The 18,660-nt window shown below is 36.1% G+C and overlaps 1 protein-coding gene across 2 annotated transcripts; it reads left to right on the top strand.

Annotated features, from left to right (window-relative positions):
• Nucleotides 1-887: 887 nt before the first annotated feature.
• On the top strand, nucleotides 888-17,089 carry LOC110782115 (peroxisome biogenesis protein 5). Of its 2 annotated transcripts, none has more exons than XM_021986206.2 (16): nucleotides 888-1,226; nucleotides 1,712-1,849; nucleotides 1,947-2,100; nucleotides 3,750-3,943; nucleotides 5,739-5,981; nucleotides 7,226-7,348; nucleotides 8,100-8,252; nucleotides 10,493-10,683; nucleotides 10,779-11,025; nucleotides 11,774-11,858; nucleotides 12,214-12,323; nucleotides 13,190-13,414; nucleotides 15,015-15,080; nucleotides 16,426-16,520; nucleotides 16,600-16,703; nucleotides 16,786-17,089. In XM_021986206.2, the coding sequence occupies exons 1-15, from the start codon at nucleotides 1,116-1,118 to the stop codon at nucleotides 16,676-16,678; spliced, it is 2,214 nt and encodes a 737-aa protein (XP_021841898.1). In that variant the 5' UTR covers nucleotides 888-1,115; the 3' UTR covers nucleotides 16,679-16,703; nucleotides 16,786-17,089. The 2 variants fall into 2 exon arrangements, with proteins under 2 accessions (XP_021841898.1, XP_021841899.1); XM_021986207.2 differs by having other exon boundaries at nucleotides 16,771-17,089.
• Nucleotides 17,090-18,660: the final 1,571 nt, after the last annotated feature.

Raw genomic sequence — 18,660 nt, 5'->3', positions numbered from 1 at the left:
TTGTTTTAGATGCCTAAATATCATTTTTCCAATTCTTTTTCTAATATTCTTGGTTTTTGTTGAGTTCTTTTTCTAATATTTCTTGGTCTTTTGTTGTTTGAAGTAGTAATATTTTTGCCCAAGAGATCTCTCGTTGCTTGCCATGGGTCAATGATTGGCGTTTGCTGCGTTTGTTAATCTCATTAACAACTTTTACGAAAATAAATGATTAAATGTCTAATTTGCAGAATATGATTGACTAAGAAATACTTTTTTACATAAACTCATACTATAAAAGAAACTCAATTTTTATTTTTATATTTAATTATATTTTACATCATCTATTTAAGAAAAATGTCTAGTTAAGTAAAATCTAAAATACAAGGTAAGCAAAGTAGTAAAGTTAAGTACTAAAGTGAATAAAGAAAAGAAAAAATATATCAACCATTTTTCACCTTGAGGACTGAATTGTCTTTTCAACTTATCCAACACAATCCTCTAATTGAAAAAGCTACATGGATTAACTTTTTGGAATTAGAGGATTCATTCCAATCCTCTAACTTCCAAACACCTATATTAGAGGATTGAATTGGTTAAACCTCTAAATTGACCAAATCCTCTAATTTTTGTTGAATCCTCTAAAAACCAAACACAACCAAAATAAACTAATTATCCTCCAAGCTAGGCGACCACCGGCCGATCCGATCTACTGCCCGAACAAGTCTAACCAGAGGCACACTACTTCAATCCTCCAATAAAACTATTATAACTTTTTACCCAACCATCTATTCATCTCTATTATATAAGTCAACTCTCCAGTAGTTTGATATCCATCTAAATAGTGCACCCTTTAGATTTTAAAAAAAGTTTTTTTTATTTTAGAAAACGTGCTTTTCATTGTTCAGTCAACTACAATTTACTATTTTTTTTCTTAAATTTACGCAAATTTTTGCAAGGGATAAGAGATCATAAGATTGACACTCAAATAGGGAGGAGGAAGAGGAAGAGGAAGAGGAAGAGGAAGGAATAGAAAACAAGTTGGTACCAAACACCGTGTTCGAGTGTTAAAAAGACATGAGAAGAAGGGAGTAGAACTAGAATTGAAGAGAAAATCTTTCGCAAATTCCGGTGAAGCCATGGCGATGCGGGATTTGGTTACAGGAGCTGCTTCTTGTGACACCTCTTCCTCTTCTAATCCTCTCGGTTCTCTCGCCAACGCCCTTATCGGCTCATCCTCAAAAACACAGGTTCATCATAATTCTATATATTAATTCAGCTATTGATTAAATTGCTTAAATTGATTAAATTGATGAAATTGTTATTGGGATTCAATTCAGCTATATGCGGGAATTTTTATTTGGGATTTCTGTATCCAGATTAATTCTACTTGCATTATTGTATATCTGTTCAATCCATTCTATTCCGTACTTCTGCATAAATTATTGGTTTTTATTTCATGTTACAGCATTTGATTGACTAGAGAGTTCTGTATAAATAAACCCAGATAAGGGATTAGGATTTCGGAATTTATTCAGTTAAGTATTAGTAAAGACCCCTTTTCATGAATTCAAAACTGTTGATATAAGAAAATGGACCATCAATGGAGAGGATCATCATCATGCATGTCATATGCTGCTTCCCTGCTACTGTTGAAGGCATTATGTGGCTGTTTCTGATGTCTTTCTTATCAAGTTATGAGATGTAAATATATTGCTTTGTATATGTTTAACAGGAAAGGTTGAAGGAGATCCCAACAGCAACCTCCTCGGGTTCCAGCAATCAATTTTACCCGAATTCTGATGGGCAGTTTACGTCTCTTCCCGGTTTAGAGTCAGAGTATCAACTCAACCAGCAGCACTCAGTTGGCCAGGTTTTTACTTTTTGGCTTTGTAATTGTTGATTGTGTATTATTGTGATGTATAATGCTATAATATTAGGGATTGATGGATTACTTAATCTTTTGTTAGGACGTGGGGTTTCTTCAAAACTACCGTTCTGCTAGTCATGGTGGATTTACAGAAGCTTGGGACGAGATACAGCCTGGGAGAGAATCAAATTTTTCTGAACGACAACACGTTTATAATGAAGGGTTTGCTACTCCAACCCCACAATCTTGGGATGGTAATTAATTATTATGATGCTTAACTATTTTTGTTTTTCTATCATTGTTATATTTGGTTGTTTAAATGGGTCTGTGCTCTTGAAGGAAGCTCATTTAAACTAAAATTTTCTCCATGTTGATTGGAAGTAGGTTTTATCTTTGTTTTCTGTTACCGTATGCATATTATTTATATGACACTGCTCTTGAGATTGGAGGGACTCTAATTTGATCATTTGCCACTTCAGCTGTTTTATTCCCTGGTGTTTGCCAATGTGATACACCTTTGCTTTAATATCTTTATCAAGTAACCAAGTCTACCGTGTATTTATTTCCCCTACTAAAGCCTTTCGAGTTTCCCTATAAGTTATTAGTAGTATTTCTTGCATTTGCTGCCATATTGTTTCAGGCTTCTCTGGAACCTTAAGTATCTTCCTTATTAGCTAAAGGCATAAAGGTATTTTAATATCCTGATGTGGGAACTAGGCCTCGAATTAGAGTAACTTTCATTGGTGTGTAACATGTTTGAGTTTTAGGGTGAAGCCGAAAAGGTTTCTCTTTGAGGTCACTTGCCTCAGTCGGTATGCTCGATGGGTTGATTATAAGAAGGTTAAGAAGCTTGTTTCAGGTGTGAGGAGGTGAAAAGTAGGACAAAGTTAGAGGTGAAAACAGATCAAACAGAGAGAGGTAGCGTGGAAGAGGGTCTTGGTTTCTTGAGCATCCCCAGCATTCTCAGGTAGCGTGCAACAGAGTCAGGCTGTGTTCTTCCTTGTTACTCCCCGGGTCCCGGGTCAAAAAGTTTGTTGGTTGCAGTGCACCTTCAAGGTTAAGCACTTTGCAATTTTGCGAAAGTAATCATTGTCTCAATTTCCCTCCTACATTTGAAAAGGATACTCCATTATAAAGTGTCACTTTGTGCTTGATGGTAGAGAAGATACACACTGAGGATGTGCTTAAGAGACAATGTTTCTACGCAGCTAGTGATTAGCTTGTTTTGAGGAGCCATGCCTTTGAATTCTCGCTCTTTGCTATTTATTCTCATCTCTTTTGAATTTGAGTTATGTTAGCCCTAGGAAGGATCACATATACTGCTAGTTATGTAGGCTACTAGTTATTTAGACTAACGCAAACATTAAGGAAGGACCAAGGGCCGCGGTTTTTAACTCCAGTTATACAAATTTCTCAAAAAATGAATTTAGATATTGAGAGAAAGAAGGGTTTCCCCTAAAAATGTTTATGTGATCCCTTTTTCTGCCATGTACACCACCTAATAGTTAAGGCAACATTTCAAAATAGAAATGATGCAAATTTTGGATTCTTATCATTCTTTTTGACAGTGCCTTGCAGAGGATAATGCTTTAGGATGACCTTTTAGTCTCAAAAGGAATCTCTTTAAAATCGTAACATGCTGGAGAAGCAATTTGCGAGTCCCTCTGGATTAATATGCTCTAATTAAAGACACTTTGATAACCTTAAGATTGAGTCATACCCAGATGATTGAGTTCTTGGGTTTCTGCACAATTGAGCAGTGCGAGAAAGTGAGAGACTGTGAAAGGTTTCCAATCACGTGGTTGCATTTGTTTTCACTTGACATTGATGTTTGGAGCATATATAGTTGGTTGTATGTAGGCGTTTACATATATGCTAGTTAGCTGATTACTGAACTATGCAGGACCACCACAAAAAATACTGTCGGGATTTCTGCATTCCTTTGTTGATAGTAGCCGTTTCGGTGCACCTTTTCGGCCCACTGCACTACCTATGTTGGGGTTGACAAAAGGTGAAAAACAATGTATCCGTAACCGCAGCAGCATCATGGCTCGACATATTTTTTCAGACAAGGGTGAGGACTTCGTTAATGCACAGGTTTGTCATCGCCTATTAATTAATTAATTAATTATATACTGTTTTCTGTTTATATACTGTTTTCTGTTCACGGGTTTCAGAAATTATAGTTTTAATGTGTACCTCTTTCCTATTATTTTCTATTAGGAAACTGGTCTCCTATCACTTAGACACTTAGTAACATTAATAAAAGTTTTCAATTTTTGTAGCTGAACTGATGTTTGTCCAAAGATGCAATAGCAAATTAGCAAGTAGGGTGAGCAAAAATTCAGGATACCCTATATCGGAACCGGAACCACAAATTTGTTGTTCCAGAACCGCTGCTGCTCCAGAGGTTCCGTTTCCGGGTAAAAAAACATAAGAACCTATTACAACCAGTTTCGGTTCTCCATTTTTGGAATCGTGGAACCGGTTGGGTGCGTGGGAATACCGACTCCAATATCGAGTATCCGGATAAAAATGTATAAAATTATAAACCCAAATCATAAAGCAATTCCTGCTCATTTTTAATATAGAACAACAATTTAAGCCCAAAATATAAAGCAACAAAACCCAAATTATAAGTTACGAAGTGTATTTTTTGGCAACAATTTTTTTGTTAGAACCTGTTGCAACAGTTCTGGTTTCGATTTTTTGACAAGGTACCCACCCTTAATAGCAAGGGAGAGGGGGGCCGAAGAAACAATGTCACTCGATCATTTATTTAACAAACTTTAATGCTAGTTTAATAAATAAGCTTGAACATGAACATACATATCGTTCATTTAAGTTTATGAGCAACTTTTTTTGTTATGTTCATGAATAAAAATCTAGTTATTACTCCCCGTGTCCCGTAATGCTTGTTACACTCACGTTTGCATGAAATTTTAGGTGATAAGTGATTGTTTGGTTATTAATGGTTCTTTTATTGAAAAAGTAGATGTGATAGGAGTTAGTGAGTTATTTTTTTAATTGAATGAGAGAGGGTGTAGGGACCAAACTTTTGGTTGTAAGAAGAAAGACATTAGAATGTTGGTGGAGTCTTTATAATATGGAAGTGTAACAACTATTGCGGGACACATGAAAAAGGAAAGTGTAATAAGTATTCTGGGACATATGGAGTATATTATCACCAATTTACCGTATCACCAAACTTTTATTATAGATAAAAATCACATGTTTGACATTTATAGTTGATTTTCAAATGTTAAAAGCCCAAAAGTAGTTTAAGAAAAAAGGTATTTTATGGAAAAGGCTCGCTTATGAACTTATCTCTATTAATAAACAAGTCGTTCATGAACATAATTACATAAAATCTCCTTAACGGACCGAGTTTGATCAAAATTTTGAGCTTGGTTGAAAGCTCGGGGTCGAGTTCGCCTAAAGTTAAATAAACTTGAACACGGACATGGTAATACTCGGTTCGGCTCGTTTACATCCCTGGGCAGAGTTAGATAGCTAGTGTTTCCCACACAGGCACACATTAGCTAAAATTGACCACTGATGCTGGATTCAGGTGCTAGGCTTGCCTTTTTATTTGAAAATTTTGTTATGTTCATCGTCTGTTGTAATTCAAGTATCTAACACAGGCACTTGAATTGATATTTAGAGTCCCACTCACACCCATCGCTTGTAAAACGTAACTAATAGCTGTCTTCCTTGACTGAAAAAATGTCCATATGCAGAGAGAATTTGGACTAAGATTTTTGTTAGTTCACAAGGGTCATTTTGATTCGCTTGAGACAGAGTTCTGTTGTTTGACTTGAATGCAAAAATTACTCTACATTTGGAATGTTGGGCCATTCTGAACAATGTTTTTTTTTTCTTTTTTCCTCAGGTGGATGCATTACTATGTTCTCTGGATATTGACAATGATAATCAAATAAAGGGGCCTTTGCCTGGCAGGGCCAGGGAGCTGGAAGGGTACTGGAATGAGTCACAAGGAATTAATGCTCCTGTTGCTGATGGATGGGTTACTGAGTTTAGGCAGCTCAAGTCGGAACCTTTCAACCCGAATGGTTGGGCTAATTTATTTGAGCAGGAACACGGTCCTAATGGTTGGGCCTCAGAGTTTGAGCATGTAAGAAGTGTAGCCTTAAACTCTGCTGCTTCCCTTGCTTCTATGACTAGTAGCTCGTATAGGATTTTTCAGATTATTGGATGGAAAGTTAGCTATGTGTAGCCTTGAAGTTGTTGTATTGATTTAGGGGCTTACTATTTACCGCCCCATATTACTCAAAACCGCCTCATTCATTTACCCATATACCCTTCTTTATTTACTCCCCTCATTCAACATTTACCCATATACCCGCCTCAAATCTAACCACCACCGCTGGCCACCACCTCCGGCCTCCATCGTCGGCCACTACCATCATGTCGTAGGCGACAAAATGGCCGAGTTTTCACAAGAGTTTTTTTTTTGTCCGAAATTTTTTTTAGAAACTTATGCATTTTTAGCTTGTACCATGGTACATGCTTATGAATTTTAAGCTTGTACCATGGTACAGACTTATGAGTTTTTATCTTCGACCATGGTATTGACTTATGTAGTTTAAGCTTGTACCATGGAAGGAGCTAAAAATTCATAAGCCTGTACCATGGTACAAGCTAAATATTCATAAGTCTATATTATTTAAGATTTTGATTTGTTGTTGCATTTGATTTAATGTAATCGGAAAAAAAATAGAGACTTATGAATTTTTAGCTCCTTCCATGGTACGGGCTTATGAATTTTAAGCTCCTTCCATGGTACAAGCTTAAATTTCATAAGTCAATACCATGGTCGAAGCTAATAACTCATAAGTCTGTACCATGGTACAAGCTTAAAATTCATAAGCCTGTACCATGGTACAAGCTAAAACTGCATAAGTTTCTAAAAAATATTCGGACAAAAAAAAAACTCTTGTGAAGACTCGGCCATTTTGTCGCCTACGACGTGATGGTGGTGGCCGGAGGTAGTGGCTGGCGATGGTGGCCGGAGGTGGTGGGGTGGTGTGAGAGAATTGGAAAGTAAGATTAAGTAAGGGTACTAATGGAAAATAAGGGAAAATAGTGGGGCGGTTTTGAGTAATATGGGGCGGCTTTTAGCGCTCCACTTGATTTACCATATCTGTTTCTCCATCCCAAATGTTACCAGATTTTTTTCCTGTCTTTTTCACATCTACTTGATACTAAAATTTCTTTCCTTCTTTTTACCTTCCCTTTTTCCAGCAAGTGTTATGATGATCTGATGACAGTTTTCACTATTTCTCAATGAAATGGAGTTTTGATCTATGATTATCTGTTCAATTTGTCAATAACGAATATCTTTCTCCCATCCTATAGAACCAAGCTCAGGTTGCATCTCTGAATCAACCGTCAAGTCAACATATATCAAGATTAGCTGGAATGGAGCAAACCCGTATGCTAGCGCACACATTAGCCCAAAACAATGACCCTAAGTTTCAGGTTTGTGAATTCTCCTTGGGTTGCTTCATTCAATATTCGAGTCTTTTCTGTAGCATATATACCCTTGGTCCCTTTTAATTGTTTACGTATTCCGTTTTTGGTGTTCCATTTTATTCTTTACGTTTGGAAGATCTCCTTTTATGTTGTAACATAAATGTCCCTAATTTTTTGTCAAAAAGTGTGTCAAGTGATTGTTTTAGTCTATCAAATTCATTGGGACATTAAATATCTCACACATTTCCGCTGGGAAATTAAAATCCTCACACTTTCCCAATGTCATATTTTGGATAAAAGTGAAAGCATTATTAAAGAACGAAATCTGCATTGTTTAAATAAAAAAAGAAGGAATCTGTATCCATATTAATGAGTTGTTAACTCGCGTGCATGATTCCAAGCGTAAAGATTAAAAAGGGACGGGGAAGTCCTTTTTGTTTGTTTTGGGAGAGAGTGTATAGAATAGGTTCAGAATGAAAACAATCCTCCAGTGAATAAACTGTTTCTCAATTTTTTTTTCTGTGTGTCAGTGTGTGTCTGTGGGGTGGGGTGGGGTGGGGGGTTATTTGCAGACTTGCATTAATGAACCATGAATCAAAGAATGCAAGATTGTTACGGTATGGCACTAAGCTTATAAATTGTGTCTTTAAGTGACCGTTTTTTTTTATTTATATGATGTGTCTATTAATGATTGATTTGGCATTCCGTGTTGTTTTCTGTTCTGAGATTGATTCCATCTCCACATTACAACTTGTAGAATTCGAGATTCCTTCAGTTTGTATCAAAGATGAGTCGTGGTGAACTTTTTGTTGAAGGCAATCAAGTCAAGGAGAGTTCAGGAGACTGGGCAGCAGAATACCAAGAACGTCATGATGGGGGTCTTTCCTGGGCTGACCAGTTTTCTAAGGAGGCAAGTCAGCAGCTTTTAAAATTTTAAATACTCCTTTCTTCTTCTTTTGATGTACCTGCTTATTGTAGACTATTGATTCTCGGAGAGGTGAATGGGTGTAAGGAAAAAGGGGATAAAGTAAGAACGATGGAGTAACAAACTGATTGAGTGTAAGAAAATGGTAGATAAAGTAAGGTGTGGAAGGTGTAAATATGGTGGGCTAAGGGGGTAAGATGGTAAAATTTGTTTGATAAAATAAAATAGAATTGGGTACATCAAATAAAAAACAAGGTTAGTAGTAAGTGCCAAAGAGAAAGAACCTAAGGACAGAAAAGTAAGTAAAAACTGACTTTTCCTCTGAAAGGCACTCTACAACAAGCAATCTTCTATTTTCTTGAAGAGTTTCACATGCCCACAAAAAAAGAGCTCGGAGGCGCATTTATCCTTTGCTTTTCTCCTTGCACCTGATTTTGTAGTTTTAGAAAAGTTTTTTCATAAGAGCATTGACTTCATCAAGCTGCACATAGCCAATGAGTTCGCTAGAAGCCAACACTTACATTATTGGTGTAAAAAGCCAACCCAGCCAATCATCTGCAGCAATTGATTGTTAGGTGCAATGTCAATGGAGATATCTGTCGTAAGATTAAACCAACACAACATTGTCACACTGAGATGATGACATAATTTACTAGCTTGTTCAGAGGCCTTGTCATTGATGCATAACAGAGACCACTTAGTAGTAATTGAAATCCTTCTATGAATCTGCCTGAGAAGCTAGTCTAATAGAATATGCTGTCTAATCAAACTATGAGCTACAAGTCTTTTTAATTTGGTTTGAGTTATTGGTGGATAGTGCACCAAAGGTCATCAGAGAAAAGTGTTAAAGCAAAAAGATTTTTCGCAACGTAACTATCTAGGGACCATATATAAAAATATGTAAAATATTAGCAATAATATATGTTCGAGGCGCAATTGTAAGGATGTTCTAACAGAGGTGGGTGAACCCTCATAGATATTAGGCGCCGACAGCGATAGAGTGAGGTCAAAATCGTAACATATTTGGCTACTAAGAGGAAGGGGTTATTTATTGCCACTTTGTTTACATCTTCATATTTTTCCAATTGAATTTGTGGCTTACATAGTTTTATAGAATATGTTCAAATCAAATGTAGATTTTGTGAAGTGAATAATCAAACAATAAATTTGTTCCGACTCGAGTCTCGTCTCCCTTCGCGTTTTGAATTATACTTCTCCATGCCAATGTTCCAATTTCTGTTAAGTGTTATGTTATAGAATGGATTATTAGAAAATATAAAAATGAAAAACAAGAAGAAATTGGTAAAGAATGATGGTTGATTGTAGTTTAATGTGATTAAATCATCGAATTGGGGCTACAGTCCCAGCTCTTGAGTGGCTGGACAGCAACAGAACATAAGCAAAATAAAATAGTATATAAATTTCTCATCAATTTCTTCATGTTTTCCCCCCTCGACTCCTTCATTCATAGACTAGCTAAGACCCCTCTTCTTGTAGCTCAAGCTGCCTCTAAGTCTCCAACTTAGTTGAGTTAATTTTAACAAATAAAGCTTGTTCATTACATGTAACCAATTATGGTTTCTAGAGTATGTATGATTGTGTGAAAGAAAAGGTCTTATGGTCTCCATTGAAAAGTACTATTTTTTTCTTTCTATTTCGAAGCACTCTCTCAGTTACTAGTTACTGTAGATACGTAGTTTAAGAAACTTTTGAAAAAAGTAAGTGGGTGTAACATAAAGTAGGACAAAGTAAGAGAAAGATTGTAACAAAGGGGGTTGGTGTAAGAAAAAAGTGAACAAGTTGGGTTGTCGTAAGAAAAAAGTGAATAAAGTAAAAGAGAGTGTGTGAAAAGGTCTAATTATTGTGGGATAAGAGGGTAAGATGATAAAGGGATATGCCTAAAATAAAATAAAACAAAGTGTGTATAACAAAAAAGGACGGACAAAAATGGAATGGGGAGTTGAACAAAATGGAACGGGAGTATTATTTATCTACCATTTGACAAAATTATTACTGTAAAGCTTGAACTTATTCTTGATATACTTTTAACTTTGGATTTTTTGGACATGCTTTGTTCAACTTCTTTTATAGACTTTTGCTGGAAACTTATGATCAGACCTTCCCAAATACATGGAAATCTCAATGTCTGATGGAAGTTTATGTTTTCTGATTGGAGTTTCTGGTTCCTCTCTAGTTTTTGTTGTCTAATACAAATTTATTTTCAGCTCCCTCATGGTAATGATGCATGGGTTAATGAATTTACCACTGGTAGAAGTCCGGAGTTGTTGCCTGAGGACAAGTGGGTTGATGAGTTCTCCAAATTAAATGTTCAAGATTGGGCGGGAGAATTTGAGCATCAAGCCGAAGGTGCAGTTGGTGAGGACAATATGGATGGCTGGGCGAGTGCTTATGATGAGTAAGTGTAGCTGACTGGAAACTACTAAGGAGAGCTGATGAATTTATTTTGGATAACACGTAAGTTAATTGACCATTATTTTGTATGAAGTGCAGGTATCTTAATGAGCAATCTGCTGCAAAGCATAATTCAGATTCGTCAAAGGGTGTCTATGTATTTTCTGACATGAACCCCTATGTTGGTCACCCTGATCCTCTAAAAGAAGGGCAGGAGCTGTTTAGAAAGGGGCTTCTTAGTGAAGCAGTGCTTGCTTTAGAGGCTGAAGTTTTGAAGAATCCTGACAATGCTGAAGGTTGGAGGTTATTAGGAATAGCTCATGCAGAAAATGATGATGATCAACAGGTCAGTGCTAGCTCATTAAAATAGTTCTGAATTTCTGATGATTTCATTTTCACCCGTAAGGGTAAGACTGAGAATATTTGGATCTCTTTATTGTGGTGAGATTTTTGCTGGGTTGATGACATTGTTGTTCATCTTCTACATTTTGGTGCATCTTCATTCATTGATGGGATATTCTCACTGTTATCTGATAGAACTTGGAACTCAACTAACCCCAAGATTGAATTTAAAGGGGAGATGGTTTGGTGGTACTGTGGTTGAGAAAGGGGAGAAAAATGGTTTTGACAAGAAAAATGAATTTTAAACATACCAGTGTTATTTGTGATAATTAGTCTGTCTTTCCCAGTTTACGAAATACGGGGAGCCAAAACACAAGGCTAAGCAATGATGATTTCTCTTTATTGATTAATGACAAACTGTAGTGGATTTTCTAGATGTAAAATAACCATGAGAATATGTTGCCTTTGCTTCTATTTTCTGAGATTCAAATGTGCCAATTTGAGTGGCAGTGACTGCCATATTTGGATTATGATCCTGCTTTTATTGGAGATTTCGAAAGATTATATCTTGCGCTGGAAACTACAGAATGAAATTATTTATTGAAACTACAGAAAAGCTCTTCATGCTTTCATTGAAATTATGTTTTCTTGTGAGAAAAGATGCACGTGCAATTAGGGAAGTTTTCGCTCAAGAATGAAACTAACTACAAAGCCATTTAAAGTTTCTTAACATTGTCTTTTATGAGTTGTAGGCTATTGCGTCGATGATGAGGGCTCAAGAAGTTGACCCGGCAAACCTAGAAGTGCTACTCTCTCTCGGAGTGAGTCATACAAATGGTAAATCTGATCTTTTTCTTCTTGTTCTCTCTCTTTCTTTCATTCACCCTCTGTTTGTAGAGTTTGTATGTCAGGACCTGCTTGTTGGGCTAAGGTTTGATGGTTGGTTTTATATATTTAGATGCCTATTATGTATAAACTCTCACATTAAGTGTTTCCCTTTCTTTAAATTGACTACCCCTTCATGGTTACTTTATTGTGGTAGTCTTTGTAGATTAACACAGTCAAAATTTTGTTAAAAAAGCTTGTCAGTTCGTGAATTTTGTTTTTTACGAGAGGAAAATCTTGTTTCACTTTTTTTCTGTTCTTAGTTATATAAGATATTAAAGAGTCAATGTTGTTTGTGCAACTTCAGAGTTGGAGCAAAATGCTGCACTGAAATATCTATACAAATGGCTTCATAATCACCCAAAATACGGGACACTTTCACCTGCAGAGCTGCCTGATTCTCTTTATTATGCTGATGTAAGTGACCTCATCTGCAAATTTCATATTTATTGTTAAATGAGCTGCTGTTCCTTGTTTGACCCGTCACCAAGATTTGAGGTTATATTCTTAAATAGTGTAAGAGTGATTTCAGTCTGATACTCGTACCTCAATGTGTCTGTCAGCTTACTGAGTCCATTATTAGAATTCCAGTGCGAGTCTTGTGCAGTTCATGGGGATTTTAAAGTAAAATGACAAGGATATTGATGTACCCATGTATCACTCTTTGATTAAATGTTGAAAATTGCTAGTGTCAGTAGCATAGGGGTTTATGGAGTCTCCAGCATTGGTGTATTTACGGAAGATCTTGGGTTGGTATCCCAAAAATCCCAGGTCTGGTTATTGGGGATATCTAGGAACTGTCTTGTTCTCAGGTGTAGGTTCCCTTGGCTTATTATGGCCGCATTGCAGATAGGGGTTCCAAAGAATTCAATCCTCTCATCCTCCTCCCCCCCCCCCCCCCCCCCAGAAAAAAACAAAGCGCCATTTTTTTAATCTCGGTGGGGGAGGGATATGGATAGGATTCTATCATATACATTTGTGATGGACATCTTTTGGGAAGGTCCAAGGGGATGTGTGGTTCAAAACTGTTATCGATAGTTATTGCACGCCTGCACTTGGTTGTCTTAGGAATTCTGTCTTATTAGTGTTCTTTTTTTGAACTTCTTCCCTTGTCTGCAGGGTAAACAGAGTGTGGGGGGAGGGGAGGTCATTAGTTCTGGATGATTTTTTTGATTACTGTGTGTTTCTCCACCCACAGAAAGTTGTCATTAATCCTGTCATACTTATAGCAAATTTAGTAGTTTGTGTTCACGCTTTGTGATCTTGAAGCGCATGCCATACAGGTGGCAAGGATATTTAATGAGGCTGCTCAGATATCGCCCGAGGATGCTGATGTCCATATTGTATTGGGAGTACTTTATAACTTATCTAGGGAATATGACAAAGCCATTGATTCATTTAAGACAGCGATAGAACTAAAACCACATGACTACTCTCTTTGGAACAAGCTTGGTGCAACACAAGCTAATAGCGTTCAGAGTGCAGAAGCAATTGAAGCTTATCAGCAGGTAGCTTATTCTTGCCATTTATCCCCCCCACCCCCCATTTCTGAAATATTATGCGCCTGTGATGGTTGTCAGATTTTCCGTTCAACTGGGAAAGTTAGGTTTCTCATAGAAGTTACATCAAGTACGTAGTTGTCTGTGTGTATGATTGCTGAATGAGTTGTTATATGTGATCTCAATCATTGGAACGTTTTTGACATTCATACCTATGCTATCTTCTGGAGTCTGAGTAATTATTCAGGCATCCTTTGAAATCCACCAGTCAATTACCATTTTCTCTCTTGTAATCAGTTTGCTGAATACTTATTGTTTTGATAAATAAATTCAGGAAATACAATCCCCACCCCCCCCCCCTCTCCGCTGCTTTATCTGAAATGTACTTCCCCATTCTCTATGTCACTATTTGGTGTTTCACGCGTACCAATGCATACCTTTGATCATTAGTACTTTAAATTGTGTTTTAGAAAAAATTATAAAAGTTGATGTTTTGAAAGTATATTATAGAGACGAAGCTAACAAGGCCCCACATGACTATGTTTTTCTTATGTATATTTCACAAAATGCTGTGAAAGAAGATTGTATGAACAACGTAGAAACTCAAACGGTGCAAGTAATAAAGAACGGAGGAAATATATTTTTGGTTATCTATGTACTCCTTTCGTCCCTTTTTTACTTGCCCTATAGCCATTTACACATGATTTTAGAAGAATGAAAAAGTAGTGAAGAAAGTGGGTTCCGACCCAACTCCAGAGAAAAAGTAGAGAGGAAAAATTTAACAAATAGAAAATGGGGAAGTAAATTGGAAAATGGGACAAGTAAAATCTTGTGCAAAAGGCTACGGGGCAAGTAAAATCTTGTGCAAAAGGTTACGGGGCAAGTAAAGTCTTGTGCAGAAGGCTACGGCGCAAGTAAAAAGGGGCGGGGGGAGTAATAACTTGGGTTATTTTGTTCCATCCCCTTCTGTTATCATTGTCGATGTAATAAACACTGTTTTCTGTATGGAATGTAAAGTGTGGTACTCCTACTTTCAAGTTTTTTTTTTTGAAGAGGGAGTGGGGCGAAAACGGGGGCAAGGTTTGTCGCATGGTCTGGTCTGATTTTTCTTTTTTTGGTATGGTCTGGTATTTTCCGTTAGTGCTTTTCCTGGTCTGGTCTGGCTTTTTTTGTTTTTGGTCTGAAATTTTCTTATGTCGTCTTGTCTGATTTTAACAAAGATAAAGTGACAAGTAATAAGCAATGAGAATAAGGTGAAGATAACATAGCCTTAGCGGTGAACATGTTTATTCCTTGGTCCCGACATTTTAAAATCAAAATTCATAGGTTTTAAAAGTTGTTTTGGGTAGTCAAAATTATCAACTGCACCTGAAGGAGTGGAAATGTCTACGATGGTACTCTCTCCCTAAAAAGTACTAAAGGAGCTGTAATGGGGAGGGTTTTTGAGTTCAGGTCTTCATCAAACAAAATCAAAATATGAACATACGAAAGGCAGTTCTGAAATTGCTTCTCTGTTAAGATTAATTGCTTTTCTTACTTCGTTTGTTTTGTTTTGTTTTTTGTGTTTTGTTTTGGTTTGTACACTTCTAATTTAATGTTTGTTTACCAGGCCCTAGATCTGAAGCCCAATTATGTTCGTGCATGGGCAAATATGGGTATCAGCTACGCCAACCAGGTTTTGCTCTACTTATGATTTCTTCGGTTGTTTCTTTGGTAGGATTAGTGACCACCACTAGTGGAACTACATTGAATCCACGTGACAAGGAGGGGGGGGGGGATGTTTCTTTTTTTTTAAAAAATCTCTTGGGATTGTAAGTTTCATAAAAATAGCAGGCGCTCTGGTGGATGTAGTGGCAGTTGGGCTTCTAATAAGATTTATTCTTATTGGTTGGTAAAAGGCCTTGTTTGACAATTAAGTGTTAGTTTCACTAGTTGTTTAATGTGTAAAATTTCCATTAAAGACATTGACATAAATGATGTAGGTTGGTAAGGGTTGTAGTTTTAGACAATATTAGGACAAACTCTTTTTAATTCACCTTCGAACATGCATATTTGTTTCTATTTTACTTCGAACATTTAATTCGCCTTAAAAAAACTCTTTTTCCTCCAAACCCTCTCATATCATAACCTAAACCCCCCAAGGTCAAGGGTTGATTCTCCTTACATGCATATTTGTTTCTTTTTTACTGTATTGTCATTTACCTTTTATTTGTTGACTTTTATTTTTTTTGGTAGTTCCTTGTATGAAAATCCATAATTTTGAATCATACAAGGACTAATACATCACTACAAAAATACTTCAATTAGTTTTGGGATCTTTTAATTTATTGTATGAAGTTTAGGTTCATGATTTTAAGCCTTGGTCCTTTTATTTATTATATCAGTGGATATATCTAAATGACCTAAAATTAACTTGGGAAATGTTAGAGAACTTTATTTTAGTTTTTTCATAACTATTTGGTTATTTTCATGAACAACTGTAATACTCCATTTCGAAGTAACTATTTGGTTGTAATATGAATATTTATTATGTTTTGGCATAATAAAGTATCATGTCATACAAAGTATCGTGTCATTCAAACACATACCCCATACCTTTGGGGTTTAGAAACTTAGGTGGGAAGTGGGTTTGACTCATACCTTTACTCCAGGTATCATAAAAGAAAAAAACTCATCCCTAAACTGAACCAAACACATGGTATTAAGAATCAAGTTCCAAACCCATACCACCTAGATATCATTCCTGATTCCAACCCCATACCATCGTGCGAACAAAACGTCCCCTAACAACTTTACTTGTTTAGGAATTGGGTTTTAACAGAATCATGCTAGTTGAGACCTGTCACCTGTGTATATGGACATTGATAAGTCCTTGAGGGCAGCCCATTCTACTAAATTCACTTTTTCATGTCTAATCAGCCGACCTTTTGGTTCATGCAATCTAATTGTATTAGGATATACATTGTATTTGAGCCTGTGAACAAAAATTATAGGCTAATGAGTAAGTTAATTGTTTGCAGGGCATGTACGAGGACTCTATCCGTTACTATGTTCGTGCACTTGCAATGAACCCAAAAGCAGATAATGCATGGCAATATTTGAGGATTTCTTTGAGGTATCCTCAATTTCAAAGCAGTTTGATTCACTTGCTTGACATTTAAGTGCTCATGTATGAAATTTGTGTATAATTGCAGTTGTGCTTCAAGAAACGACATGTTGGAAGCATGTGATTCCCGTAATATTGATGTCCTTCAGAAAGAATTTCCTCTTTGACTGCCTATGTTGCCCCGTGAGCATGGTATGAGATGCCCTAGACAAAAGTTTTGATGTCAAACCATTTTGCTCAATTATTATTGATGAAAAAGTTTGACAATTTGTAGGTTGGTACTTGGTAGGCATTTCGCTACGAAAGCTTGTAAAAGCTTTGAAGATGAAGCTAAAATTGATTTAGCCCCAATATTTCAATTATACTTTAGTTTTGTTGATGTATAAATTAATTGTATTTTTATTATGTTGACATACTGCAATTCACAAAACAACGCGGTTGTTCAGGTTTCTATACCCTGCCGAGGTTTACATTTTTCTAAATGTACATCCATTCGAGCTTAGATGAAATTGCAGAGCTGTAAATATGTAGTTTACAAAGTACATTTAAATTTTACGTTACTCAATCATTTTCGAAGATGATATGATTCTTCTATGACCCGATGTACAAAAATCGCGGCATAGACCTTAGTACAACATGTAGCACGCTCGTTTAATGTATTAGATCAAGACGCTTATTTAGGAAATAATTGAAGCAAAGACATATCTCTTCCATTGTAAAATCTTCTTAACAAAGACATACTAGAAAACAAAACTGAGCAATATTAGAATCATACCCAAAAACAAACAAGGCGATATCCAACACAACTTGTTATTTGACCCGACTTGTGGTGACTCATGTACTCGGTTTCACCTGAGTCCTTAATAACCCACTTGTCATTAATCCTACCAAATAGTAACTTCAGGGCATTTCATGAAAAAGTCGAAAATTTTATTCAACAGGAAATGCGCACATTAAAGCGGCCATGATTTTCTTTTACTATATTATTGCAAATTAGTAGTTTTTTCGGGTTTTATATTTTGAACAAGTCCATACACGATACTCATGTACATTTTGATATTGCTTCTCAATAAACATTACTCCGTATTGATTATTATATTGATTTAGGAGGATTAACATTTATAGTTATTCCATGCATTAGTACATGTTAGATAATAGTCTTCTATTTGTGAGTGTGGGAGTATTCTCCCACATTGAAGAAATGTGAAGTTTGGAATGTCTTTAAATAGACCCATGTGCATCATATATTAAATATGTGATGGGTTGAGTTGGGCCAAATGGAGCATTGAACTTGGTGTGCTAGGATTGGGTTGGTAATATAGAGCTATATATTATTAATCAAGACTTAGCACTTAGCACGGTAATTTAATGACATAATTAACGTTAATTCTTTTTGCGGTTATTAATTAATATTTTGATATTAATTAATTAATTATTTTAAATAGGATAATAACAAAGGGCGGTTATCAGTAACTGCCATATGGTTTCCTATTTAATCCAATGCATTAGGTTAAGGTTAATTACGTTCTTCACATCTCTCACAATGTCAGTTTCTCCAAAAAATACATGAGAATGGTTTAATTTGCTGTAATCCATTCTTGATTAGGGAATCCTGGGGGTAGATTAGCTTTGAATCCCATCAGCAATATAGTGGGGGCTAATATTATCCTAAGGACAGAGATTAACTCGTCCTAATCTAGTTTCCGTATTTCGTTTTTTTTTTTTTCATAATTCAAAGTTTAGTATTTAACAGTACATGCAAAGACTAGGACAATAATTACAACAAAAAGAATCAAACCTCACAATATTAAAGAGCAACATATTAAAATCAGTGAAAAGGGAGGTTCACATGTTTTCCAACGTCTAAAAGATGGTAGTTAAGTTAACGGTTTTTTCATGAAATACCCTCGAGGTTTCGCGTAATGCACCAAATACACCCGCGTGTTTCAAAATACATAATATACCCCTATTTAAACTTATTTGCACTAAATACCCCTGAACTTAACGGAAGTCTAACGCCGTTAGTGATTAACCCCAAATCTGTTAATTAAACCTAATTAATTAAAAAATTAACTCCTAATTAACTAATTAGCCCCCAATTAACTAATTAACTTCATCTCCTTGCTTCTCTTCCTCCTCCTTCCCACCA

Source organism: Spinacia oleracea, chromosome 2 (assembly GCF_020520425.1).
Source record: "Spinacia oleracea cultivar Varoflay chromosome 2, BTI_SOV_V1, whole genome shotgun sequence".
Lineage (NCBI taxonomy): Eukaryota > Viridiplantae > Streptophyta > Magnoliopsida > Caryophyllales > Amaranthaceae > Spinacia > Spinacia oleracea.
Note: the sequence above shows the minus strand (reverse complement) of the source record. Positions and strands in the feature narration are given on the sequence as shown.

Bases quoted from the DNA above. Each gene is read 5' to 3' on its own strand.
- LOC110782115 (XM_021986206.2), top strand. From the start codon at position 1,116: ATGGCGATGCGGGATTTGGTTACAGGAGCTGCTTCTTGTGACACCTCT. The intron at 1,850-1,946 runs GTTTTTACTTTT...ATCTTTTGTTAG, and splicing joins AGCAGCACTCAGTTGGCCAG to GACGTGGGGTTTCTTCAAAA. The intron at 8,253-10,492 runs GCAAGTCAGCAG...ATTTATTTTCAG, and splicing joins CTGACCAGTTTTCTAAGGAG to CTCCCTCATGGTAATGATGC.